Source organism: Podarcis pityusensis (assembly GCF_964106645.2).
Source record: "Podarcis pityusensis genome assembly, chromosome: 4".
NCBI lineage: Eukaryota > Metazoa > Chordata > Lepidosauria > Squamata > Lacertidae > Podarcis > Podarcis pityusensis.
In genome coordinates, this window is record NC_138027.1 from 34,214,332 (window position 1) to 34,238,992 (window position 24,661).

Here is a 24,661-nt window from a genome sequence, read left to right on the forward strand (position 1 = left end):
CATGCTAATTCCGATTGAATTCCCCAAGTGTTGTTGCTTAAGTAGCCAAAACAGTATCAAGCAACCAGACATGAGAGCAGCACACCACCATCCTTAGGGCAGTGAGGTGTGCAGAAGTACAAAAAACAGTGTTTAGAAAAACTCTAAAGGAGGGGGAGGGAAACCCCACAAAGCAGTCCAATGAAGACTATGCTTGACTAGTGAACTGAGAATGCTGGCTGTGAAAAGAAAAAAATCTGGAAAAACTGGATGCACATCACCACTCTCTGAGCACTGAGAGACTCTAGGGGTTCCAACACTTACCCAGGGTTCTGTTTCTTTGGAATGAAAGTCAGCTGAGACTTTGCTGTCTTTTAAGATATTTTATTTGAACACAACCCGAGCATAGGATGGAAGGGCTCACAGCATTAACACCCTCATAGATCTTGCTTCCCCTTGCTTTCAGGGAAGCCCCAAAGTCCAGCAAAGAGCAAACACGTCTCTCTCTCTCTATTCTGCTTTATCTTCTTTCCAGCTCACTGCCCACAGCTTGGCTATCCTTCTACATACCAGCCAGATGAGATGGGTGGGGAAAGCTCTCACCCATTTGGCACACAGAACCAAAGCCATTTCCTTGAAAAAGGAACTGGTTTGGCAAGCTTGGTTTTATATACCTCTATGCCCAGAGATGAAGAAACCCAAGAATCGAAAGGAACCAGAGTATCACCCAGACTGACCCCACAAGCTTGTGTGCGTGCGTGCACACATACACACACATATATACATATATATGAAGGAACCCAACTGCTTTCTTGCTTTCTTGTCATCCAGCACCCACCCACCCACTCACTCTAAGCAGTCCCCTGTTTGAAAAGGGCAAACTCTGAAGGCTCCTTCAGGAAACAAATAACACATTTTGTTCCAGGGACCCATTGGGAGGAGCCATAGCACAGTGACAGAGCATCTGCTGTGCATGTAGAACATCCCAAGTTCAACCTCCAGCATATGCAGGTGGGACTGGGAAAGACCCCCTTTCTGAAACTCTGGTGAGCTGCTGCCAGTCTGTGTAGACAATGCTAAGCTAGACAGACTGCTGGTAGTACAAGGCAGCATCCTATGTTCCCTCTATTTCCAATTTCCAGGAATGAACGTCTCATGCAGCCAAAATTACACCACCTATGCACAAGAGGGAGGTATTGGCATACTTGGTAAAACCATAAGGTCAGACTAGATGCCACTTGCTGTACCTTCCAACTCTAGAATTCTGTGATTCTATGCCAGCAATGATGACTTTTCCTGCTCCCTACCCCCACCATTGTGTGAAATCTTAACATTGTAAAATGTCAAACATTTGTTTGCCTACCGTTTGTAGCACACTGATGTTTATCAGATGGCACAGAGATGTATGGCTTTCCTGGTTTTCTGTTCCCCGTTTTGCTTTTCTGTTGTTTCTCTTTAAAAACTACTCTTTTACAAAAAAGAAGAAGAGGAAGAAGAGGAGGGGGAAGAAGAAGAAGAAGTGTGCAAACAATAGGCTTACCAGCTGCGATAGGAGAGTCAAGCATACCAATTTCACACAGAAGCACATCATTGCTTACTTCAACTCGCCTGTGGAAACAACTCAGAGGCCATGAAAGAAGGAAGGGTATCAACAGGAAGATTTAAAGGAACTATTGGAAACTCAAGGCAGTGGAGATATAAGATGATCAGAGCCCCACCGAACTTGAAGCATGGGAAGTCCCAACAAAAAATTATAATTTGGCAGAATATTTGGACTATAGGATATGTATTTGTATAATTTGGAATATTTAATGTGATTTGATTGGATTGTTAAAATGGAAAATTTAATAAAAAATACTTTTTAAAAAAATTCTAATTACAACCAGGAAACAGAAGCCTCTGAGGATGATGGATTCAAGAAGAGAGAAGAGGTCACCCTTTCCCTGTGCTGGAGAATAAGGGCCAATTTTAATGGGGTCTTCTTCCTTTTGGGTCTGTGCAGCTCTGCAAAAACAAAAGCCTTTTAGTAATAACTGGAACCAAATACAGTAAAGGAATTGAATTTGCATCTATCAGGCCAGGGAAGTTTGCCAAACGATTGCTGCTTAAAGGGTCCTCCTGAAAAATCCAGAGGGTTGTGCTTTCTCTCTCTCAATTTCTTAAGACCAGCAGGAGTTCCTACAAAGGAAATAAATGGCTGTTTTTCTGGGACTCCCAAAAGTGCCCACAACGAGGGAGAGAACATCTTCGCTTGACTCTTGGTAGGAGAGCACCCCTCGTTTTCTCCTCCCGTGACTCCCAATCGGGCCAGTGGGCGCCAGTTGTGCCCATCTCGCCTGTGGGACAGTCTCTCCCCTTCCCTGCCTTTGGCCACCTCCCCTCGGTGCCACATCACTGCAGCCCCTGAGGCAGTGCCCCTCTTACCCCAGCAGAGGGCGGCTGCAGGGAGGCGGGGAACTCTCTCGCAGACGGACGTCTCCTCCAGCCCATCCGCAGGCGAGAGGGGGTAGAAGGGGCCAATGGGACGCGGCTGGGAGGCGGGCGCGGAGGCGAGAGGGAGAAGGCGCCGGCTTGATTGTCCCAGCGGCGCCACTGGCCCGAAGAGGCGCATCTCTGGGCAGCGGGAGGAGGCGGGATGGGAGCGGGGAGGAGCCGCCGCGCGGATGCATCTTTCCCGGACGACGATCGCCTCCAGCCTTTCGTAGCCGCTGCTGAGGAGGGATGAGGTCACCCACACGTCCGCATCCTTGAAAGTCGCCGGAGCGCCGCGGGTTAAATGATTCTCAGAAGTTCCCAAACGGGACCATAAGGATCATTTTGCAAAAAAAAGTTGCAAAGAAGCAGACCAAGTTCGGTAAGCTTTAGCCCCTGTATTTGCGTGGTTCTCCCCCCCCCCCGCCCCCGTTTCCACAGATTTGAGGGAGTCGATCTCTCCCGTCTGCTCCGGAGTGGATCTCTCTCGTCTGCTCCGGAGTGGATCTCTACCATCTGCTCCGGAGTGGATCTCCCGTCTGCTCCGGAGTGGATCTCTCCCGTCTGCTCGCTGCCCGATCCTGAGCACGTTCACGCCGCAAAAGTCTCCTTTCCTGAGTTTAGCGCTACTCGGGCAGTTCTGCGCTTACCTGGGAATAACTGGATTCCCATGGAGTTCTGAGTAGGAAAAGCATTTATATGTGATTTGCAGCGACGTCGACGCACGTCTTTGAGCATCTCTCGCTGGAAACTTTCCGCTCAAGCCTTTCTCACATTCTAGCGGGACGTTCTCTTGCGCAAGTCCCGTCGAAATGAATGTTAAACGCCTTTCTCGCACCATGGGCGCAGTTTGTTGGGGACTGTGCAGGAGAACTTCCCGCCGGCTGCTGTCTTTTTCTCTGTGGCTCCTGGAAAGTCGACTCCCTTCCCCGCTACACCGGAGTTTGCGGAATCAAGGAAGAGTGGTGTATAGAATAGTTTTTTCATATTTGCTGTTATTTGGCCTGCCTTCTATTCTTTATATATTGTGGGGCTTGGTGGGAAACACTCAGTGTGCCTAAATAAATAGGGAAACTTGTTGAAGATTAACTAACGTGTTTTAGTTGCTCCTTTGCCTTCAAGACCAGTATGGGTTGTTGTTTTTCAACAACAGCAACAAGGGTGTGATCTAACCATTTTTAATTTTTTTAAAAAAAACACATTTCATTATTCTGGTAGCACTGCAGATATTTTCAGCATGAGTCAAGTGTTGATGGCAACTGATCTATGTGTAAATACAATACAGCATGTCACAGAGTATTAGATACAGGTCTATAGCTTGCTTGTTCCTTTATATGCTAGCCCGTGTTGTTATGACCCACAGGAATGCTCCCAGTAATTGGAAACACCTTTTTTCCGACTGAAAATATGACCCCAAAATATTATTGCCCCACAATAGGATATTTCAGCATAGTTTTTTTTTGTTACTGTTATTAAATCTTAACCTATAAAGCATGCTTTCTATACCAAAGGTGATTCTACAAAGCAATGTTTCCCCTTATGAATTTCATAAAAGTAAGTCATGGAAGTCGAGAAAAGCTGCTACAACTTAGTTCCCTAAGGCAGAATCGTCCCTGCCACAGCCATGCTGCCCAATATGATTCAAATATTCCAGGTGGTAGAGAAAATGGTGAACAAAGTCTGCAACATGAAAGATGGCTGTCTAAATTAATGCAAGTACTAAGTAATGTAGGCCTTCTGGGTCATGTCCTTGTTATCTACACCAGCCCTTAAGGGATACTGTTGCATATTTTACTGTGGAGAATTATAGAAATGTGGAAGGGATCTTTCAGTCCATCTGCTCCAGGTGTGGGCAGCTGCAAAATGGTGGCTTGGGGGCATGGGTGTAGCCAGGATTTATGTTGGGGGTGTGTGAAGAATCAAGCTAACTGCAATGCCATTGTTCAGTTACTTAAGTATTTTTATTTATTTACTTGATTGGGGTGGGCAGCTGCCTAGGGGTGACATGCAAAATCTACCCCAGAGTTTCTGCAGATCAGGGATTCTTAAAGCTTTTCAGCATGTGTGTAGGGGGCCATTTTGTTGTTGCCATTGTTAAACTACTGGGAATCTGGAATCCCTTGCCAGTCTCATGAAAATTCCTGAGATATTACCAATTGTTGTAGATTTGTCTTCTGCCTGGCCCATGTCTAGCTGAACCAATCCTCTGCTTAACGCAGGTTCAACAAGACAGGATATGCTACGGCGTCTCTGCTTAAATATGCAACTGGGCAATGCAAGGGGCTTCTTATTCTCTCTTCAAGTTCTGGAATAGATTAAAGAAGTTCTTATTAACTAAGCCCATTTATCATCTCCAATACAAGGACACCCCCCCTCCCACGATGCATAAGCAGCTCTCTAGCCATAATGCGCCACATGCTACAATTCTCCCTACTGGGGGCACCGAGTCTCTTACTCCATTCTAGATTTCTCTAGCTAGCGCTGATGGGAATGGGGATAGTTTGCTTCAGTTGCAGGCTAATACTTCATACCCAACAGAGTTCCATGTGGTAGAAGAGGAAGAATGAAGTGATGGCTCTGTGCAAGAAGTCAAATTTTCCCAAGAAGTCAAACATTCTCATTGCCATTTCAAGAGAGTCATTACATGCCTCTCATGTTTTGATATTTGGTTACCTTAGGTCATACTCCTCTGTCACCAGAGGCACATGTGGCTTCCTGTCAAGCAACCCAGCCTCTTGCAAATTTTTAAATCACTAGTCAGTAAGACTTGATTTAAATCATCTTTTTTACAGAAAGATTCATACTTGCTAGTATAATCTTAATATTTACAACCAGATGAAGGTTTCATTTTTGGAATAATAAATTTTCAGAGTAGTTTTTACAGTTATATCAAAAATTACTGATTTGGTTATACTATTAGAAATACATAGGCAGATAATTATGGAATTATTGCTTATATTTGGACAACCTTTCTGCTGTTGGAAGGAGAAAAATAATCATTTCCTTAATAACAATTTAAACCATTTATTTAACTAAAACAATAACATTATAGCATATGTATCTATGTTTGTTAACTGATGTGGTTGAATGATTTTTTTAATTTAAAAAAAAAAACTTAGACTGAGTTTTAGCACACATGAAAAAGTTAAAACAATTTTTTTATTCCCTGATGAATTGCCTTTGGACTATAATAACTTACACTATCTTTAGAAATATTTTTCCTCCAAAAGCATTTTATTTTAAAAATCTCATTTAAATCCAAAAAATCCGATTTAAATTTAAAAAATCATTTTTTAAAAAAAATAATCATTGATTTTTGTCCGCCCTGGAAAGAGCAATGAAACTCAGCTGCACAAGCGGTGTGCACACAAGTGGAGGTTAATGAAATAAAACAAATGTGGTGTAGTGGTTAAGAGCAGTAGATTCGTAATCTGGTGAACCGGGTTCGATTCCCTGCTCCTCCACATGCAGCTGCTGGGTGACCTTGGGCTAGTCACACTTCTCTGAAGACTCTCAGCCCCACTCACCTCACAGAGTGTTTGTTGTGGGGGAGGAAGGGAAGGGGGATTGTTAGCCGCTTTGAGACTCCTTTGGGTAGTGATAAAGCGGGATATCAAATCCAAACTCCTCTTCTTCTTCTTCTTCTTCTTCTTCTTCTTCTTCTTCTTCTTCTTTAACTGCTGACCAGTAATAATAATAATAATAATAATAATAATAATAATAATAACAACAACAATAATAATAATAATTTATTATTTATATCCCGCTCATCCCTTCACCGCCTTCACTGATTTGAAAGAGAGTACATAGGGTGCCTCTGCTATAGGCTTCTAGTTAATTGAGATAATTGCTCAAATTAAAGCTGCATCATTCTCTGCTGTAGGAATATAGGAAGTCAGTTCCACTGGCTAATAACATTTTATACCTTAGACCCATTAAAGATGATCCATTGACTTCTTCTTAAGAAGGTCCACAGTGTGACTGCCCTCTCCATGCATGCGTCTTGCACATCTTCAAATTCCGTAAGAACATCCATTACCTGCCTGGAGGATCTTACAAAAAATGCACAGCAAGTTCAAAACAGGGTGAGACAAAACACTCCATAAGTTAATTAAGTCAGCAACGTTTATTGCAGAGACAACCTTGGATATGATTCAATTCGCTGCTCATGCGATAGATACAAAAATGGTGGCATGCCAGGCTCTGTGGCTGAAACACTAAGAAGCACACACCCCATTCAAAGTGTATTCAGAGATGATGCTTTGAAGGATATCCTAACAGAGTCTAAGACAAGAGGAAGGTGCTCATCACACAGAGGGGGGAAAGTATTCAAAGTGGCACACCTTATTCGCTATACCAGTCCTTTTGGAATTCCCAATACCAAGGGAAAGCCAGAAATTATAGACAAAACCTCAATGGCACAAACCTACATACCCTGAGAAGCAGCATCCAAATAGGTTCCAGAATCCCATGGAGAATACCAAGTCTCACCCCAAGGAAACTGAATACAATAAGGTTGGGGTCATCTTCAAGATTTGTTCACGTGTTACAGCACGCAACCATGGATTGCTGGTCCTGAACGTGATAAAACATGGATACAGAATTCCTATCGACACCCCAATGCTTCCCTGCATTTCCTCCCAGTGGTCCTAGTCCCCATACAGAACGAGTTTCGTCCAACCACAGGGATGTAGTCAGGGCAGAGGTGAGGGACCTTTTCCAGCTGACAACCACATTCCCTTCCGGGGGCCATGTGCAAATGGTGTGGGGGGCTAGAGACAAAAGTGGGTGGAGCAATAAATGCTAATTTTACATTTTGCACAGTAGGCTAGTTTCTACACACACACACACACACACACACACTCCTTTGTATTCTCTATGCAGGCAAGCAGGAGACATTATCGGTATTCAGCTTGTCAAAAGCATTTGAGAAAGGTGGAAAGTCTGGCCTGGGAGAGAAGGTGTGGTTTGGGGAGAATCCCGAGGGCGAAGCGGAGAGACATGGAGGGCCACATTTGGCTGGTGGGCTCAGGGTTCCCCACTCCTGTCCTAGGTAATATAAAGATCAGTTCATGCAACAACTCTGAAGGACAAGCCAGTATTATCATAAAATAATTGGGAATTCTGCTGAGAAATGCTACCTAACTTAAGATCACTTGGTGAATTTCTTGCTGAGTTCCAGCTCATTCTTTTAACCACTGCCCTACCCCGCTTCCTGATTTCAAGGAATAGGGATTGTGAAACATTTATGCACAGTGACAAGAGATTGTTCCAGTGTTTGATGTGCCCCTGAGCTTGGAGACAAGTCAAACATTGATAAATATATTTTCCCCAAAATAGTGTATCTTTTTCTCCTAAGGAAAGGTTACTGTAAAATATATGTTTCACAGTAACTTTTTATCAGTGGTGTTAGAAGAAGCACACACACTATTTTTAGATAGATAACATTTATTTGTCAGAAGACAACATTATTCCATACAATATTTTCCCCCCATTCAGTTTTGGCTCCATATCTAAGAGGAAAGTTATTTCAAAACAAAACAAAACCCCTCATTATTTCTGTTCTACAGTGATTTAACACAGCACATTCTGTTTTTAAAGATGCCTGTACTGTAAGGTTCTGCCAATATTTACAAACCTGCTTGGATAGCCAGAAAATGAGAAGGAAAGTCTGAGAGACTTACTGGAGTCATCAGTTCCTTAAAAAGCACTTTTGTTTTCTGCCATTTTGAGTCTTGACATTTTCTAAGGTTTACACAGCAAATTGCAAGGTCTTTTAATACCATAAACGAAGCTGGCACAGAAAAGGAACAAAGGGCACATATTACACCTCATAATTTGTGCTATCAGTTTGATTCTTCCAGAGACTGGTGACCACAACATTTCCTTCAGATTGCTTGCATACACTTTCTCTCCTTCTGGCCCACAAATTTTGGCTGTTTCTGTGCCGGCACCCATCGCAGCCTTTGACACTTTACTTTCTACCTCATTGTTTCTTCTTGCACTGTACAGGCTGAGGCTTGTGACTTGTATCAGCGGCATGGTGCATAGCAAGAGGACAATTGTGGGGTTCCTTTTTAGGCTGTCCAGTCTGCTGGATATGGGAAGAGGAGGCTCATGGTGATGATGTGAGACTACCTATTTGATCATCAGTTGTTCCACATTGCATAGATGAGTGTTGAGAGGCCCTAATCCAAGTGCTCTACCTAATCAGGTGAGAACTGGGGAAAGGGCTCTAGTAGTAGTGGTCCCCTGCTTAATAACGATTTATTTAACTAAAACAATAACATTACAGCTTATGTATCCATGTTTGTTAACTGATGTGGTTAAATGATTTTATATATATATATATATATATATATATATATATATATAACTTAGACACATGAAACAGTTAAAACAAATCCTTATTTTCTGATGAATAGCCTTTGGACTATGATGTAACTTAAATAGAAAACTATCTTTAGAAATATTTTTCCTCCAAAAGCTTTTTATTTTAAAAATCTGATTTAAATTTTAAAAAATCTGATTTAAATTTTTTAAAAATCAATTTTTTTGGATTTTTATTATTTTTTAAATCATTGATTTTTATCCACCCTGCTCCCTTCTGAGTAGACACATGTAGGACTGCGCTGCATGCCTGCAATGTTCTGCACATATATCTGGAAGTTAGCCACACACTTAGACTTACTTTCGAGTAAACTTTCCTAAGATTACACCAACAGTCTTTTTGGGAGCAGGAAAAGCATGAACGTTGATCTTGTGATTTGTGCATGTTTATAAGCGAAATGGAATTTGTCTCAGCATTTTTACCAGATTCTTATTCCTTCTTGAGCCCCATGTTTTTGTTTACTAAACATTGCAATAATGTGCTGTTGTTCGTTTGAATTCATTGTAACTGCAATCATTATTGTTTATTATGGTTGCTAATTGCCTTGGTGATATCTCAAAGTGACTTGCAAGATGCTTAAAGCACAGAATAACTTATCAAATACTTAACATCCAAATGCCATTGAACAGGCACAAAAAGAAAATGTAAAAATGACTAAAGGTGTTCATCATTCATAACTGCTTCCTGAATGCAAGCTGTTTGTAGGCTCAGTATACATCAACTGGCTGCCTTTGTTGTGTTGGCACAGGGGGCAGCTTTCCTGCCTAGTCTGTGCACCTGCAGTGCCTATTGTGACAAAGAATAAATTCAATGGCATTCAGAAAGATCAAAAACCAAGGGAAGGAGAGCTAGCTAGCAGAAAGAAAAGAAAAACATTGCTACATATAAAGACAACAGTAGTACAGTCAAACCTCGGATCCTGAACATCTCCATTTTGGAACGTTTCGTCTCCCAAATGCTGAAAACCCAGAAGTAAGTGTTCCAGTACTTGAACATTTTTCGGAAGCTGAACGTCCGACGCAGCTTCTGCTTGAGTGCAGGAAGCTCCTGCGACCAATCAGAAGCTGTGCCTTGGTTGTTGAACATTTCGGAAGCCGAACTGGCTTCTGGAACGAATTATGTTAAACAACTGAGTTTTGATTGCATATCAATCATGCAGACAGGCTCTGAAGTGTTCCCATTTCAACTTTCCAAATAAATGCCATTTGTGACTCAGGGATGGGGAATCTCAGACTCGGGAGTCAAATGCAACCTATCTGTCAAATGCCCTCGAAATTCCCCAAGCCTCACAAACTTTCATGAGTCACACCCCTCAACTGTTCTGCTTTGCACCCTCGTTGAGTGTTTTTTGCCTAGCTGGAATGTGTCCTTGAATGCTAATAATGCTTCTTGCTTGGCTGGAGAGAGAATAGAGAAAGGTATGTGAAAGTGAAGAAACCAACCTGTTGCCTACTTTTTGTGGCCTACTTTTGCCTCTGACCAAGTCCACCTCTGGCATGTGATGGGAGGGCGTCCAAACTGGAATGTGGGAACACGCACATCTTTTGGAGCTGAACATGCACACACACACATTTTAGATTTTTAGCTTACCACTTCCCCAATGGGAAGGGGAAAACTCAAGTAAACAAATCAGTGAGTTTCTTCTAGTTTAACTAGTTTCCTCCCAGCCTTCTTCAGCTAACACCTGGACCCAAAGACCAGCTCAAACAGAGAGGCCTCATGCACCTTCTGAAAAGTGTGCTAGGTTGGACTTCCACAAATGTAAAGTAGAGAGGAATTGGTAAATGGGGTTTGCAGCAAATGCAGCAGAGGGTTTCAAGTTTTTGGAAGTAGGAATTTCCTTTCCTCAAGTAAAATGGTGCCTGTTAGTTTTATGTTGTTGACGTTTCTGTGGTTATCACAAGGTGAACATATATAAAATGGCTGTGGCGTCACCACAGCAAATATTCCCTTTCAATTTAATCTTGGTTATAGTGAGGAGTGCCTTTGAACTTTGCTACTAATCTCCCCACCCTCCCTGCTTCAGATAAATCTGCAAATGTGTTCCTGGGCTAAAATAGTAAACTAACAGGAATGTATTTATATTTTTTGCTATTCTGGGTATTTACAGACAGGAAGAAGAAGAAAAGCCTGACCATTCAAAGCAAACCTAGATGTATGTTGGGTATGACTATTCAAGCCTGACCAAAGAAAATATTTGTTAAAGAGAAGGAATATATATCCTACATCAGCTGCCCCCCCCTAAATTAATCAAAATCAACGCAAATCTGAGGTTCTGCCCCCCCTGTCAAAAGCCTGCCCCCCCAACAATAATCCTAGCTACACCCATGCTCAGGAGGGAGACTTATAGAAGGTTGGGGGACTGACAGAAAGTACTACCTTGTTTCAGAACCAAAGCTTTAAGACCTAAGCTGTAACACCTCAGTGTTTATTTTAAGGAACAGAAGAAAATATAAGTTGCACATTTATCATCTTGTTTAGAAGCCTGTAACTACCACTGAATTTTACATATATATGCTTCTTGAAATAATTCCATCTCCTGGTGCATCTCTTGTTTTATTAACATTGTTGTAAAATAAAATCTTTTTCTTGTTTAACTTCCCCATGTCTCCAAGTGCAAACATTTTCTTTAAAAAAAGCAAAAATTAGCCAGTCGTGAGAGAGGGCATATCTCACCAATACAGTCACAATTGTTTTTCAGTAGAGAAATTTGAATCTGGGTGGTGAATCAGCTGCTGTTGTGTTCCGCTGTAAAATAAATACTCATTTGCTTAGCTTTTCTTTTTTGCATGTTGCCTCTAAATATTGCCTCTTTGGTCTACCAGCAACTTTGCTGTGGGCGCTGCCTTTTCATAGGGACAGTGGGTCCAACTATCAGGGTCAAGGGTAAATAGCTAGCGGCCATAAAGCAATAAAAGCGAAAAATGCTGATTTTTGAGCCTGACAATCTTCGTTAAAGATTAACACTCAACCTGCATGTTCACAGACACTTTAATTGCATTTACTTTCCATTTAACAAGCCATTTCCATGTTGTAACAATTTTCAAGGACCTGCTCAGCTCATTAGAAGCTTTAGGCTGCAGTCCAAAACACAGTTAGAGAACATGGGGGGGGGGAGCTTCATGGAGCTGAAGGGGGGCACCACAGCATCCACAGCCCTGCTACTTATAGCAGCTAAAGGTGGTGGGGCAGGCAAATAGCTGCAACAGCCTAGGGCTTTCTGTAGGCCAGTCAAGACTGACAGGGGCTCTGGCTATGAAAATAAAATACAAAACCGAGCCTGGTACAAAGGGAATTTGGATCGCAGCGTTGAGAAGGAATGAAAAGGAATCTGGAATTTCAATGAGAAGTGCATATGCACACATCTTGTAATACAAGCTGAGATTCCTGCATTGCAGGGGGTTGGAGTAGATCACCCTTGGGTTCCCTTCCAACTCTACAATTCTATTATTCTAAGGGTGAAGAACCTGTGGCTCTCCAGGTGTTCTAGGACTTGCAGCCTAGCACTGGTTATGCTGACTTGGGCTGGTGAGAGTAGGAGACCCAGCCGCATTTGGTTCTCAACCCCTGCTCTGAAGGAGAGCTCAGATCTTCCAAGAATTATAACACTAGGCTCCCCACCATCTCCAAGGCTGCATCTGTCCAACATAATGAGGATCCACGTGACAAGCAAATGTTGTAAAGCCACCTCCTGCAGGAATATGTTTATATGCAGACTGAAACTTAGATTAGAGCTGCAAGTAATGGGTTTCTCCCAGGAACACTTTACTAAAGAACACTTATTGGCCGTGTCTTTTTGTGCAGTAGGAAAAGATGGCAAATTTTAAAGGCCATGCACTTCCTGGGAGTTTCTTCCTTATCTTTGGCCTGTGGTGGTCTGTGAAATATCCACTGAAGTACCTCTGTCGAAGGAAAAAGAATGCTTCCATTGGTTCCAAGGCAGGATTTCATCGCTTAGAAATAGCAGAAGGCATAGCCAAAGCCTCCTTTGCTCTTATTGGTAAGTTGATTTTCTTTAACAGTGTTTCCAAATAAAAATGGTTAAGACTGAGGATGTTTGGGTCTTCATGAATAACAATACAAACCATGATTATTTTTGAAACAATATGCATTAATAGTAAAACAAATTGTAGTGTGGATTCTGTCTGTCATTGAATTGGAGAAGGATCATAGCTCAGTGGCAGAACATATTTTTTCTGTGTAGAAGGTCCCATGTTCAAAGTGAGCCTCCCTGGGGAGAGCATTCCACGAGTGGAGGGCGTCCACAGAAATGGCCCACTCTCATATTTCTGCCCACCAGACCTCACATGGAGGAGGTATACAAAGAAAGGCCTCATATGATATGACACGGTGTCAGGATGCTATCAATGGCTCCCGGCTGGTTGCCCAGGAAAGTATAAAGACAAGGAAAAGTTTCTTACAGTCTACAGAGAGAGGCTATAGAACCCAGCCTCTTGGATAATGGCATTGTTCCAAGTGAGTCTCTCCCACTTTCTCATTCATCATTCTCATTGCCACCTCTACTGGTGCCGCTAAGTGCCCTCTGTCTTCGAGCTCTTTGCTCTCCTACTTTTAAGGCCCACCAGGTTCTGGGAGATGGTGGATCTGGAATGCTTTCTAGGGACAACGTGTCAGCCAGTTTCTGCTCTGGCTCTCCCATGATGTCCCAACTTCCCCCCTCATCTGCCTCTGAGCTGTGACCTCCCACAAACCCCTGTTGTAAATCTATATTGTCTTCCTCTTCCTACTCCCTAGATGAGGTCTCCACCATTCCTCCTCTGCCCAGTCTCTGGGTCGGTTTATGTGATGGTCCTTGAGGTATTGCGGTCCTGAGCTATATAAAGTTTTATAGGTCAAAACCAGCACTTTAAATTGAACCTGGATATTAATTGGCAGCCAATGCAGTTGGGCCAAGATTGGCATAATGTGCTCAAACTGTCTTCTCCTGGTGAACAACCTGGTTGCTGAATTCTGCACCAGCTGATGTTTCTGAACTGCCTTCATCATGATGCAATAATCTAACTTGGAAGTTACCACACCATAGACGACTGATGTTAGGCTATCCCTGTCTAGATAGGAGTGTAGCTGGGCCACCAGCCGAAGCTGATGGAAGGCAGTTTTTGTTACCAAGGCCACCTGAGCCTCAAACAACAGCAGTGGATCCAGCAGTATCCCCATTCTGTGTACCCATTCCTTCAGAGGGAGTGGAACCCCATCAAGAGCAGGCAGCCTCCCATCCATCCAGTCTAGGGAACCACCCACCAACAGTGCCCCAGTCTTGTGGATTGAGCTTCAAGTTCATTGGCTCTCAACCAGTCCATTACCGGGATGGTGTCAAGTTTCCTTTTGGGCTTCATAGCTGTGGTTCCAGATGCTTAATAGTGCTAAAGAAAGAAGATATGAAATGGAGTTGTGGGCAGTAGCATTGACTAGACCAAGAGGTATGCGTAAAGGACTGACCTGAATTTTCAGCTCTTGCAAAATAAGCAAGGAGAAAGGCTGCCATTACCACAGTGATGCTAAAAGGCTTTAACTAGTCTTTAATCAAGCAATTGAATAAGAAGGTTGTTGACACAGTCTGCCATTGTTTCACACACAGGTATGATCGCCGAGCAGTTTGTTCCTGATGGGCCACATCTGAAGTTATACAATTATGAAGAGAAACAATGGGATCACCTAATGAACTGGCAGCATGCAACCATGTATCTTTTCTATGGCATCTCAGGGCTGGTAGACATTGTGGTGCACAGCACTAATGTGTTACCAGTAGCCTTGGACAGGTTGATGCTTTCGATTGCTGTTTTTGTGGAAGGTGAGTTGACTGTATCATACTGTTAATGGAGGAAAATCTTTTCTGAACTCTTAACACAAAAATGAGAAGATGAAAGGTTATCAGTTAGCGCAGCACTCCCAACCTGGTACCCTCCAGATGTGTTGGTCTGCAACACCCAATAAACCTGCTTTGCCCCAGGTTGGTAAAAGCTGCATTAGAAAAAGCACATCATATAGTCATGTATGAAAGGGTGCGACAAAGAGAGGCTGAAGGAAAGGTCAAGAATGAGAATTAATGGAGCTGAATAATGAACTTTCTATCTTTACGTATTAGGCAGACTAAGGGCAGGATAGAAGAGTTAAAGATTTGGGGTTTGAAGTAGGGTTAAAGGCTCCTTATATTTAATTTAATTTAGCAGACATCATGGTGTGTATGTATACTGCGATCCCAGACATAACACACTTATTGATGAGTGTGGCTCTCTGCTTTGAGATAACAATATGTTTAGAACAGAAGCATGGACTTCAGGGTTGCCATATTTCCAAAATATTTAAAAAATAGGAAAGCACATATATGTACATGCATTTTCATTTATGAAATGAAAATACCTCAGCATTTAATGTAAATTATGTCTACAAATATAATAAGAACAAAACCTTTGGGGGGACACAACCAATATTTTTGTCCACATTTTATCAATCTGTTTGCTGCTGGTGTTCTGTAAGCTGCCTTGTGATGAGTCTTGCCCTGAAAAGCAGAGTATAAATCTTTCAAACAAATAAATAGAGGGAAAATGTGTACATCAAAACTTTCATAGTGGGGTCCACGTTCATACTTCCCCCTTCTGTTAAGAGTTTGGGTGTAATCCTTGACGCCTCCCTTTCCATGGAGGCGCAAGTTACAGCAACAGCCAAGGCAACATTTTTCCACCTTTGCCGCTTCAAGCAGTTGGTCCCTTACCTTTCCCTCCCCGACCTGGCCACAGTGATCCATGCAACGGTCACCTCCAGGCTTGACTACTGTAATTCGCTCTACACGGGGCTGCCCTTGAAGGTGTCCCAGAAACTCCAGCGGGTGCAGAATGCAGCAGCGAGGCTCCTCATGGGGTCTTTGCCATGGGAGCATATTCGCCCAGTGCTTTTCAAGCTGCACTGGCTCCCGGTGGAGTACAGGGTCAGATTTAAGGTGCTGGTTTTGACCTTTAAAGCCCTTCACAGCCTAGGACCCTCGTACCTATGGGACCGCCTCTCCTGGTATGCCCCACGGACAGCCTCAAGGTCCATAAATAGCAACACCCTAGAGGTCCCGGGCCCTAAGGAAGTTAGATTAGCTTCAACCAGAGCCAGGGCCTTTTCAACACTGGCTCCGGCCTGGTAGAACGCTCTGCCTCATGAGACCAGGGCCCTGCAGGATCTAATTTCTTTCCGCAGGGCCTGTAAGACAGAGTTGTTCCGCCTGGCCTTTGGCTTGGAGCCAATTTGATTCCCTCCCTCCCTCTCTTTTTTCTTTTTCCTTTCTCCTCCTGTGATGAGACTGCATTTTAATATTTTAATGTTTCAATATTTTAATTGTTGTATTTTAATCTTGTATTTAAGTTGTATTCATTCAACTTGTTTTTATTATTGCTTGTTAGCCGCCCTGAGCCCGGCCTTGGCTGGGGAGAGCGGGGTATAAATAAAAATTATTATTATTATTATTATTATTATTATTATTATTATTACTCCTGCCATAACTGGGGGTTGGGGGGGGTGTTGAGCATATGGAGGGAATATTTTATTTTTTCCTTTCCTGCCCAAGTCCTGATAAAAATCGCTTCCCCACTGGACTGCGTTGCTCTGTGTTGCCAGTTAAAATAGTCCCCAACACCTATTATTAGTTACAGAGAGGGAGCACAAACCTAACATGGTTGCTAATTAGTATCCCATCTAGTTTCTATTTTGGCCCTGAGCACCGCAGACTTGTGGAGTCCTGAGCTATCTCCCCTCTAGTATCCAAGGGAGGTGGGATATTGGATTCTCCCTACTGAAATTCTAGGTACCTGAGCACTTCTTGACTTTTCTGAAATAATGCATGCATATACACATAGGTTACTTGAAACAAAACCAAAATATTACGGTTTGTAACAGAAATTTTGTTCAGTAAATTAATACGTGAAGCAAAAGTAGACCCTCTCATTTCTTTGTTACCAGGATTTCTCTTTTATTTCCACATCCACGGGCGACCTATGTTAGATTACCATGTTCATCAGCTACTTGTAGTGGCCGTCTTTGGAGGAGCTGCTTGCATCTTCTTGGAGGTCTTCTTCCGTGGCGTCATTGTCCTTGAGATGTTCCGAACCAGTCTTTGTATACTGCAGGGGAGCTGGTTCTGGCAGGTGAGCAAGTCTCTGTTTCCTGCCTTCGTAATCAGTTAATTCCTAGGAAAACTTTGATTTCAGGCCCAGCAGCAGCCAGCAATATCCTTAGGGAGATGATACCATTGCCCTACCCCCCATCTTCTGGTGTTCCTCTAATTACCAGGCAGTCACCATTGAAATTGGAGCTGATTATGTCACACTGGGGCATTGTGCTTTATTACATTGATGGCTGCCTGGTACTCAACAGAGGAAGGCTGCCACAACCTTCCTCTTCATTCATCATCTTCTGCCTTCACAGGAAAGCCTTCTTTCTCATGCCTGCATTCAACAGAAACATACCGGTACTTAACTATTGCATTTATATCCCACCTTTTCTCCAAGGAGCTCAAGGTGGTCCACATGGTTTTCCCCCTCCTCATTTAATCCCCACAGCAACCCCTGTGAGGTTAGTTGGGCTGAGAGACAGTGAGTGGCCCAAGGTTACCCAGTGAGCTTCACAGCTGTGGAGATTTGAACTGGGGTCTCTCAGGTCCTGGTCCAAGACTCTTAACCACTACACCATGCCTCTGAGTCAGAGGAGGAGTCAGACCACCCAACCCAATAGGGATCCTATCAATCAGGCCCCATGCCTGGTCCACTCTGCAACAGGGATCTGGCCTATCTGAGATACTTGTGGGGAGAAAATGAAAGGCTGTAAAACGACACTCTTGGGGGAGCAGCCTGGAAGATGAGATTGAAAAATGGGAGGGCTGGCTCTTAGATGGATAAGTTTGGAGCTGTTCATTTGTCTTTCAAATACTGCACTGCAGATCAGACAGCTGCATTGTTTGTAACCAACCATTTCTTCTATTGAATAGAGGTGGCACAACAATGTACTCATTCTGGCAAACTTTCATATTACTGGGATGGATTATATCTTGCCCCATTATTGAAGCCACTATTGCTTCAAAGCTCAGGGCAAGGGAGTTAAATGAAACTCTGAACTCTACTGTTTTGTAAATCTTCTGTGTTTAGCTTTGTACATGCCACTTTGTTATGAGTTCCGTTGGCGCAGTACTGTTGTTTGAGAGTATATATTATGACAAGGAAAACATCTAGGTAAAAAAGAGAAAAGGTGCAGTGTTTCTTTGACAGATGGAAGAGTTCACAACAGTAGAATAAGTTTCAGAAGGAAAGGCAGTTCTCCCATTTGCAGTGCTTTCCATAAATAAGCTTAAATACAGTGGTACCTCAGGTTACATACGCTTCAGGTTACATACGCTTCAGGTTACAGACTCCGCTAACCCAGAAATAGTACCTCGGGTTAAGAACTTTGCTTCAGGATGAGAACAGAAATCATGCTCCAGTGGTGCAGTGGCAGCGGAAGGCCCCTTTAGCTAAAGTGGTGCTTCAGGTTAAGAACAGTTTCAGGTTAAGAACGGACCTCCAGAACGAATTAAGTACTTAACCCGAGGTACCACTGTAAATATGTTCAGTACCATAGAAGAATTCACCAATGCATTCTCTTCTCCAGGGTGTTCCTCTGTAGATTTGGGTTGAGACTTATCTTCTTTTACTTCTGCTTGTAAATTTCTATTTAAGAAGCATTTCAAAAATGTAACTGTGAAGTTACTTTCTTTGGGCTGGTGTTATTATAAAAATATAAGTGTGTGTCTTACATCTTTCAAAATATAGACCAATGATGCATCATTTTATAAAAATTATCTTTAAAATCATAACACAATGTGAATTTTAACCCTTTAGTCCACATATACTCTCACTGTTCCATCTGTATGTTATAACCAATTTTGTTTGCCCATTTAATCATGCATTCTTTAATTAGTTCTTCTGTTTCAAATTTCAACAAAACTTTATACATTTTTGGAATAACATATCCATCATCTGCCACATGTCCTTTTTTTGACACCACAGATTGGATTTGTACTTTATCCTCCAAGTGGGGGTCCAGAATGGAACCAAACGGACCACAATAATATCATGTTTATCACCATGTGCTATTGCTGGCATTATGCATTTGCACTTCTAATAATGGGTTTGAATTACACTGTAATCAGCTGGTAAGTAAATCCCGAAGAGCTTCATTTAACTTGCCACTAAATGCTAGAGCGTTGTTCAACATAAGAAAACTCTCAGCTATGCAAAATTGGCTACTCCAGTTCTGGAGGAATGCGAAACTGCATTGGCCTCCATATGTCAGCCTGCAACCACTGGCACAACCCAAGTGGGCTTTGCTGTTTTCTCACAACCTTGCTAGGAAATAAGCAAAGTTCCTCTGTGTCATTTATGTAGCAGTGAACAATGTGCATTTATTTTTCTTCTGAAAGAGATAGCAGTCTGTTGAACTCTGTGAGGCTATTTCCTGTAGTCTGTCTCTTCTCAAAGCTTAAGATCAGGGAAGACGTATGAACATTTTGCTCATGGATTTATTTGAAATGCCAGCACCCAGCCCTAGAATATTATATGGTCGGGTCCAGAGAAATGCCATTGAAAAGGATAGGAGTGGCAGAGTGGTGCCCCTCATTGGCCCTCAGGTCAGTTGCGTCACTACTGCCTACCAGGAGGTAGAGGGTGAGGGATGAGGTCAGAATGGTTGAAATGGACCAGCAGGAGCACATGCATCCTAGCCTCCCACTCCCACTCTGCACTCTGTAAGCAGTAGTGACACAACTGACCAGAGATCAGGTGACTTCCAGCACCCATTGCATTGCTGGAGGGTTATTTTCGGGACTCTGCTGAATGGCGCAGGTTGTGGTACAGGGGGATTGAGGAGGGGATAGCTGACGATTGTGTAGAGGCACCATCCATGAGCACTTCAAAGTGTGACAAAACGTTGGTAAATTGACTTGGGGTATACATTGTTACTATGTAATCCCATATAAAATAGGCAGCTCCCCACTTGATTCCTACCCGGCTTAGAATATATGACTGGGACTTTACAATTCATGTGCAAAGCACAAATATATATAAACAACTAAGGTAAGATTGCCAACTTCAATTAAAAATTATATGAAATGAAACATTTGTTACATTTTAATGAAAGTTTCCAGTCTCTGATGTCACCAGGTTATATTGGCCACACCATAGGGAGAAAAGTCATTTAGTAATCAGCTAAGTGCCCTGGATGAGCTGATAATGGGGTTATTAACTATTTTACACAAATATCTTAAAAAGAGCAATATGTGAGTGTTTCAGAAGTACCCTCTCTGCATGGACATATATGATTTTGCTTTAAATGACCCTCAAATATTGTTGAAGGCAGCTCATTCATTTGTGCATTTGAGAAAACTCTTCTATATTTTAGAATAGTTGTATCCTGTAGACATATATGCCACTGTGTCAGGATATATAATTGGAAAACAGTCAAACCAGGAATATAAGTTTCTCATTCAGAAAGGCTCTTCCGTTGTTTGATATCAAATAGGTGTTGATTTCCTGACACCTAACTGGGTGAATATGTAGCTCAAATGGTTCTGCTTTGTTTTCCCCTCTCCAGGATAGTTCGCACAAAACTAAAACAAACTCCATCCATGGAAATTGGATTATTGAAAACATCTGAGCGAGACCAGGAATCGGAAGATGAGATCTAATTCAGCACAAATGTTTTCTTAAGGCTTAGCACCTATTCTTTCCACTTCTGAATTGTAATGGCGTTGTTTATCACATCATTAAGACTCTGCATTAATTTATGAAACTTCCATTAGTGCATCGTTTATCCTTTGCTTGAAGTAGAAAGAGAATGTTTTGCTAATAAATAGGCTAGGGTGACACTGTCATGTGCAAATCAATCCAGACCATTATTATGGGGCTATTCTTTCATTGCTCTTGGGTAAACTGGGAGATTTTCACAAGTGGCAATCAAATGCAACCCTGCCATTGCATAAAACTGATTGTATACACCTTAAAACCAATCCAGTCATAAAAGGTGCATATCTATTTTTAACTATAAAGAATAATTTGTTGTCTGTCCAAAGTGTATCTTGCAAATTTATATTTTTCAAAGTTATTGCTTTGTTTATTATTATTTATTATCGAGTACGATCTAATTGCATTACAAATCTTGTGCAAAAAAAAAGTTAGTGTTGTGACTTAGGACACAATGGTATTCTTGAAATGGTGGATGATTGTTAGCACTATGTTAGACTTGTTACTTACCTTGTAGCAGAGTCCATTTATATAAATACGGCATATATGTCTGCTGTATATCTTAGAGCCTTTGCTCTGAATTTACTCAGTGTGTAGTAGAGTTGGGTGAGAGGGTTCAAATCCCCACTTGACCATGAAACTTGACCACACCTTGGAAAAGTCATTATGTCTCTGTGAGGCATAGGGAATACGAGGCCCTCCAGATGTTGTTGCACTCCATCTCCCATCAGCCACAGACAGCAAGGCCAATGATCGTGTAGGATGGGAGTTGTAGTCCAGAGAGCCACAGGTTCACTATCCCTATACTCAAAACAAACAGTGATTACTGTTTGGCAGAGGGCTATAGCTGTGCTACCTCCCTCACTTGCAGATACCTCTTCCTGGAAGTAGTGCTCATTCCTTTTGAGTCTGCTTACTGGGAAAGCACCATTTAGAAGTATCCTTATTTGTGCCACGTTACTCAGTATGAAGCTATACTCAGGAAATACCGTATGACATTGTGTGCCTTTTAGCTTTCTTGTCAGTAAGTATATTATTGGCTGGGAATAGCGTATGTGGGACATAAAATAGCAAGTGTGTCTAGCAGATTTAATAGGATGTACATATGTTCTGTTTAGGAAATCCAACTTTAAATGACTCTTCTACCAATGGACAAGAGCATTTTGATTTCTACTTCATATGCACTTTCTAAACACCAAAAGTTATTGTTACAGCAATCTTTTGGTAGAGAGGAAGAAGAATTCTGTTTATCAAGTAATCAATGAAGGATCCTTCAGGCTAGTGCAGCTACTTAAAATTATGAATAATAACTTGGTTTTAAATGTTGAAATAAATTGTTCCAGTTTACTTTGAAACAAGCAACATTTGTAGTCTGGATTGTTTTTTTACCCTTTTGTTGAGTTCCGTTGCTTAATCCACTTGCACTAAGGTTCTGGACATGTATCTATCCTTCAGCCAGATCCTTAAAATGGAGAGCCTCTGTTTTCAATGGGTATTTATTACCAAACATATGTGCATAGGATTTCAGCATTGGATGCAGCGAAGTAAACTGCAAATTATGATTTTTATTTGAGGTGTGCAGTTGCAATTATGAGAATGGCTTGAGTCCAAAAACACGTGGCTTAAGTCTTCTGCTTTTCATATGTATATCCCTGTTACAGCAGTGGACTATGAGAAAATGTTTCCATGCTGTGTGTTCCAGCCCTTCAAAAACTATGTCTCCATCTTCCACAACCTTTTTCCATGTGGGGATAGCAGGTCTGTCTGTACGTATGCTCATGTGACTTACACAGGAAGATTGCAAGAGCAAACATTACCTGACCTTAGTTATCTTGAGCACAATGGAGCCCTGCTTTTTGGGTGTGTGGGAGAAGACTTCTATCTTAATTTGGTGGGTTTCTTTGGGTTTCTTTTTAAAAATATTATTATTATTATTATTATTATCATCATAGAGTTGGAAGGGACCCTGATTGTCTTCTCGTCCAACCCCTTCAATGCAGGAATCTCAACCAAAAAAATCTCCAAGCAACTTACATTTTAAAAAATAAACATACATACATTATGCCTTTTTAAAAAATCACAGCATTAACATTCTCATTCAAAGACCACAAATCATATAGACAGTGCTTTTTTTCTTTTAAAAAAATGTTTAGGGGTACTCTCATTTTGACTCAAGAAAAATCACCATTTTATTGTTCAAATCGGGGGAAATAAATAGAGTAAAGGGACAAAAGTACAAAGAACATGCATTGCACCAGGAAAGGAAATGAAGCCGCCATCGGAGGTGGTAACAACGAAACTGACCAATCACCGTGCTAGATTCCAACTCCTACTTCACACATTAAATGCTTGCTTCCATCTGAGACTTGGGAAACACTGTGACAGAAAATGAGGCTGCCATCAGGAGTAGCAATGGAACTGACAATTCACCATGCTAGAGAAGAAACTAAATAATAATATATATATTTTTTAAGTTTCTTCTCCCATTAGAGTCACAAAATGTTTAGGGGTATGTGTACCCCTACGTCCCCCCCAAGCACTGCATATAGATATACAGATGTACAAACACCTGCTCCTCAATAACAGCCACTCACCAAAAACATCCATACCACATATGAGAAATCACCCACCTAAAAATAAAAATCTGATAAGAAGCTTCCAAAACAGCAGTGACTGGATGTATAACGATTTCCTTTTATGTACTGGATTTTCTGTGGTAAGAGGAAATCCAAATTAAATATTAAAGCACCATAGTTAAAGGCCCACTTCTTCAGATACACTTTTCAGAATTTTAATGATGTAAACATTCATGCTATTAGTATTTTTAGTGCAAGCTGATAACAAGCCACATCATGCTAGGAGAAAACCAGTGGTTGCCTCTTCATCGAAAGCTTGATCAGTCTTAATATATTTGTGGTCAACTTATTGTGGGGCAGACCACTTTAACTGCCATAGCCTTTGAAATATACTCGGAGTCGCGTAGTGATTTCATGCTCTTTATTGCAGCTCGTGAAACAGTAAATGAATTTCCTCCCAAACCTCTGCCTTTATATACATTATTTACACAATGGGTCCCATCTGATTGGCTGATTCTGCTTCCCTCCTGCAGCCTGATTGGGCTGCTCCCGCAAGCCAATCTGTTACATTCTGGGATCCTACCTGCCTAATAGGCTGATTGACTTCCCCCTTGGGCCTGATTGGGCTGCTCCTGCAGTTTGTTGCATTCTAAGATCCTACCTGCCTATTGTTCTAGGATCCAAGCTTAGTACATAACGCCCTTGTCAAAGAATTATGGGAATGGTGGTTCACTGAAATACTGAGAATTCTCAGAGTTTCTCCCATTCCCTCTGAACTACAACCAAAGTTTTCTGGGAAGATGGGATGGCTGTTAAAACTAATGTTTTAGAGAAGCTACTCCTTTGCATCTTTCCAGATCTTACAACTCCCATTGGCCACAAGCTAACATGACCAATGAACAAGGTTGTAGTCCAACAGCACCTTGAGCGTTATAGGTTCTCCATCCCTGCCTTGGTGGATCTAAGTGGTTTCCAGTGTGGGAACATCTTGCAGGCAGGGAGCTCCATATTCACAGCCAAATTCAAGGAGGAGAGGGCTATTGATGGCTCCTAGTCATGATGCCTGTGTTCTATCTCCATGGTGGGAGGGAGACAGTAATGTTTCTGAATACCAGTTGCTGGAATTCAGCTTTTCTTCTCAAATACTCACATGCAGGTTTCTTATGGGCTTCTGTGAGAACAGGATGTTAGACTAGATGGGTTGTTGACCTGATCCAGTGGGCTTTTCCTATGTTCTTACATGTTCCCAAGCCATTTTAATTGGGGTTCCATTGTGTATGGAAGCCCCAGGAAGGAAAATAGCTGCATGTGAATGTGGCTGCTCTGTCCTCCCAATTCAGTACCTTCAAATCTCTTGGAACAGGCTCACTGGCTAAAGCAATGCTTTTAAGACCATTGGCCCCACTCTCCCAGCACAACTGGCTAACAAAAATGAGCATTAAGTGCGTTTAGTATGAAGCTTGCTGTTAAGG

At 42.1% G+C, this 24,661-nt stretch overlaps 1 protein-coding gene across 2 annotated transcripts; it reads left to right on the forward strand.

Moving 5' to 3' along the window:
• The first annotated feature begins 2,475 nt into the window (after positions 1 to 2,475).
• TMEM45A (transmembrane protein 45A) lies at positions 2,476 to 21,975 on the forward strand. 2 transcript variants are annotated; one of them, XM_081002773.1, is made up of 6 exons: positions 2,476 to 2,833; positions 12,650 to 12,842; positions 14,442 to 14,654; positions 16,805 to 16,989; positions 18,883 to 19,028; positions 20,465 to 21,975. In XM_081002773.1, the coding sequence occupies exons 2-6, from the start codon at positions 12,656 to 12,658 to the stop codon at positions 20,556 to 20,558; spliced, it is 825 nt and encodes a 274-aa protein (XP_080858899.1). In that variant the 5' UTR covers positions 2,476 to 2,833; positions 12,650 to 12,655; the 3' UTR covers positions 20,559 to 21,975. The 2 variants fall into 2 exon arrangements, with proteins under 2 accessions (XP_080858899.1, XP_080858898.1); XM_081002772.1 differs by having other exon boundaries at positions 2,479 to 2,833; positions 12,647 to 12,842.
• Positions 21,976 to 24,661: the final 2,686 nt, after the last annotated feature.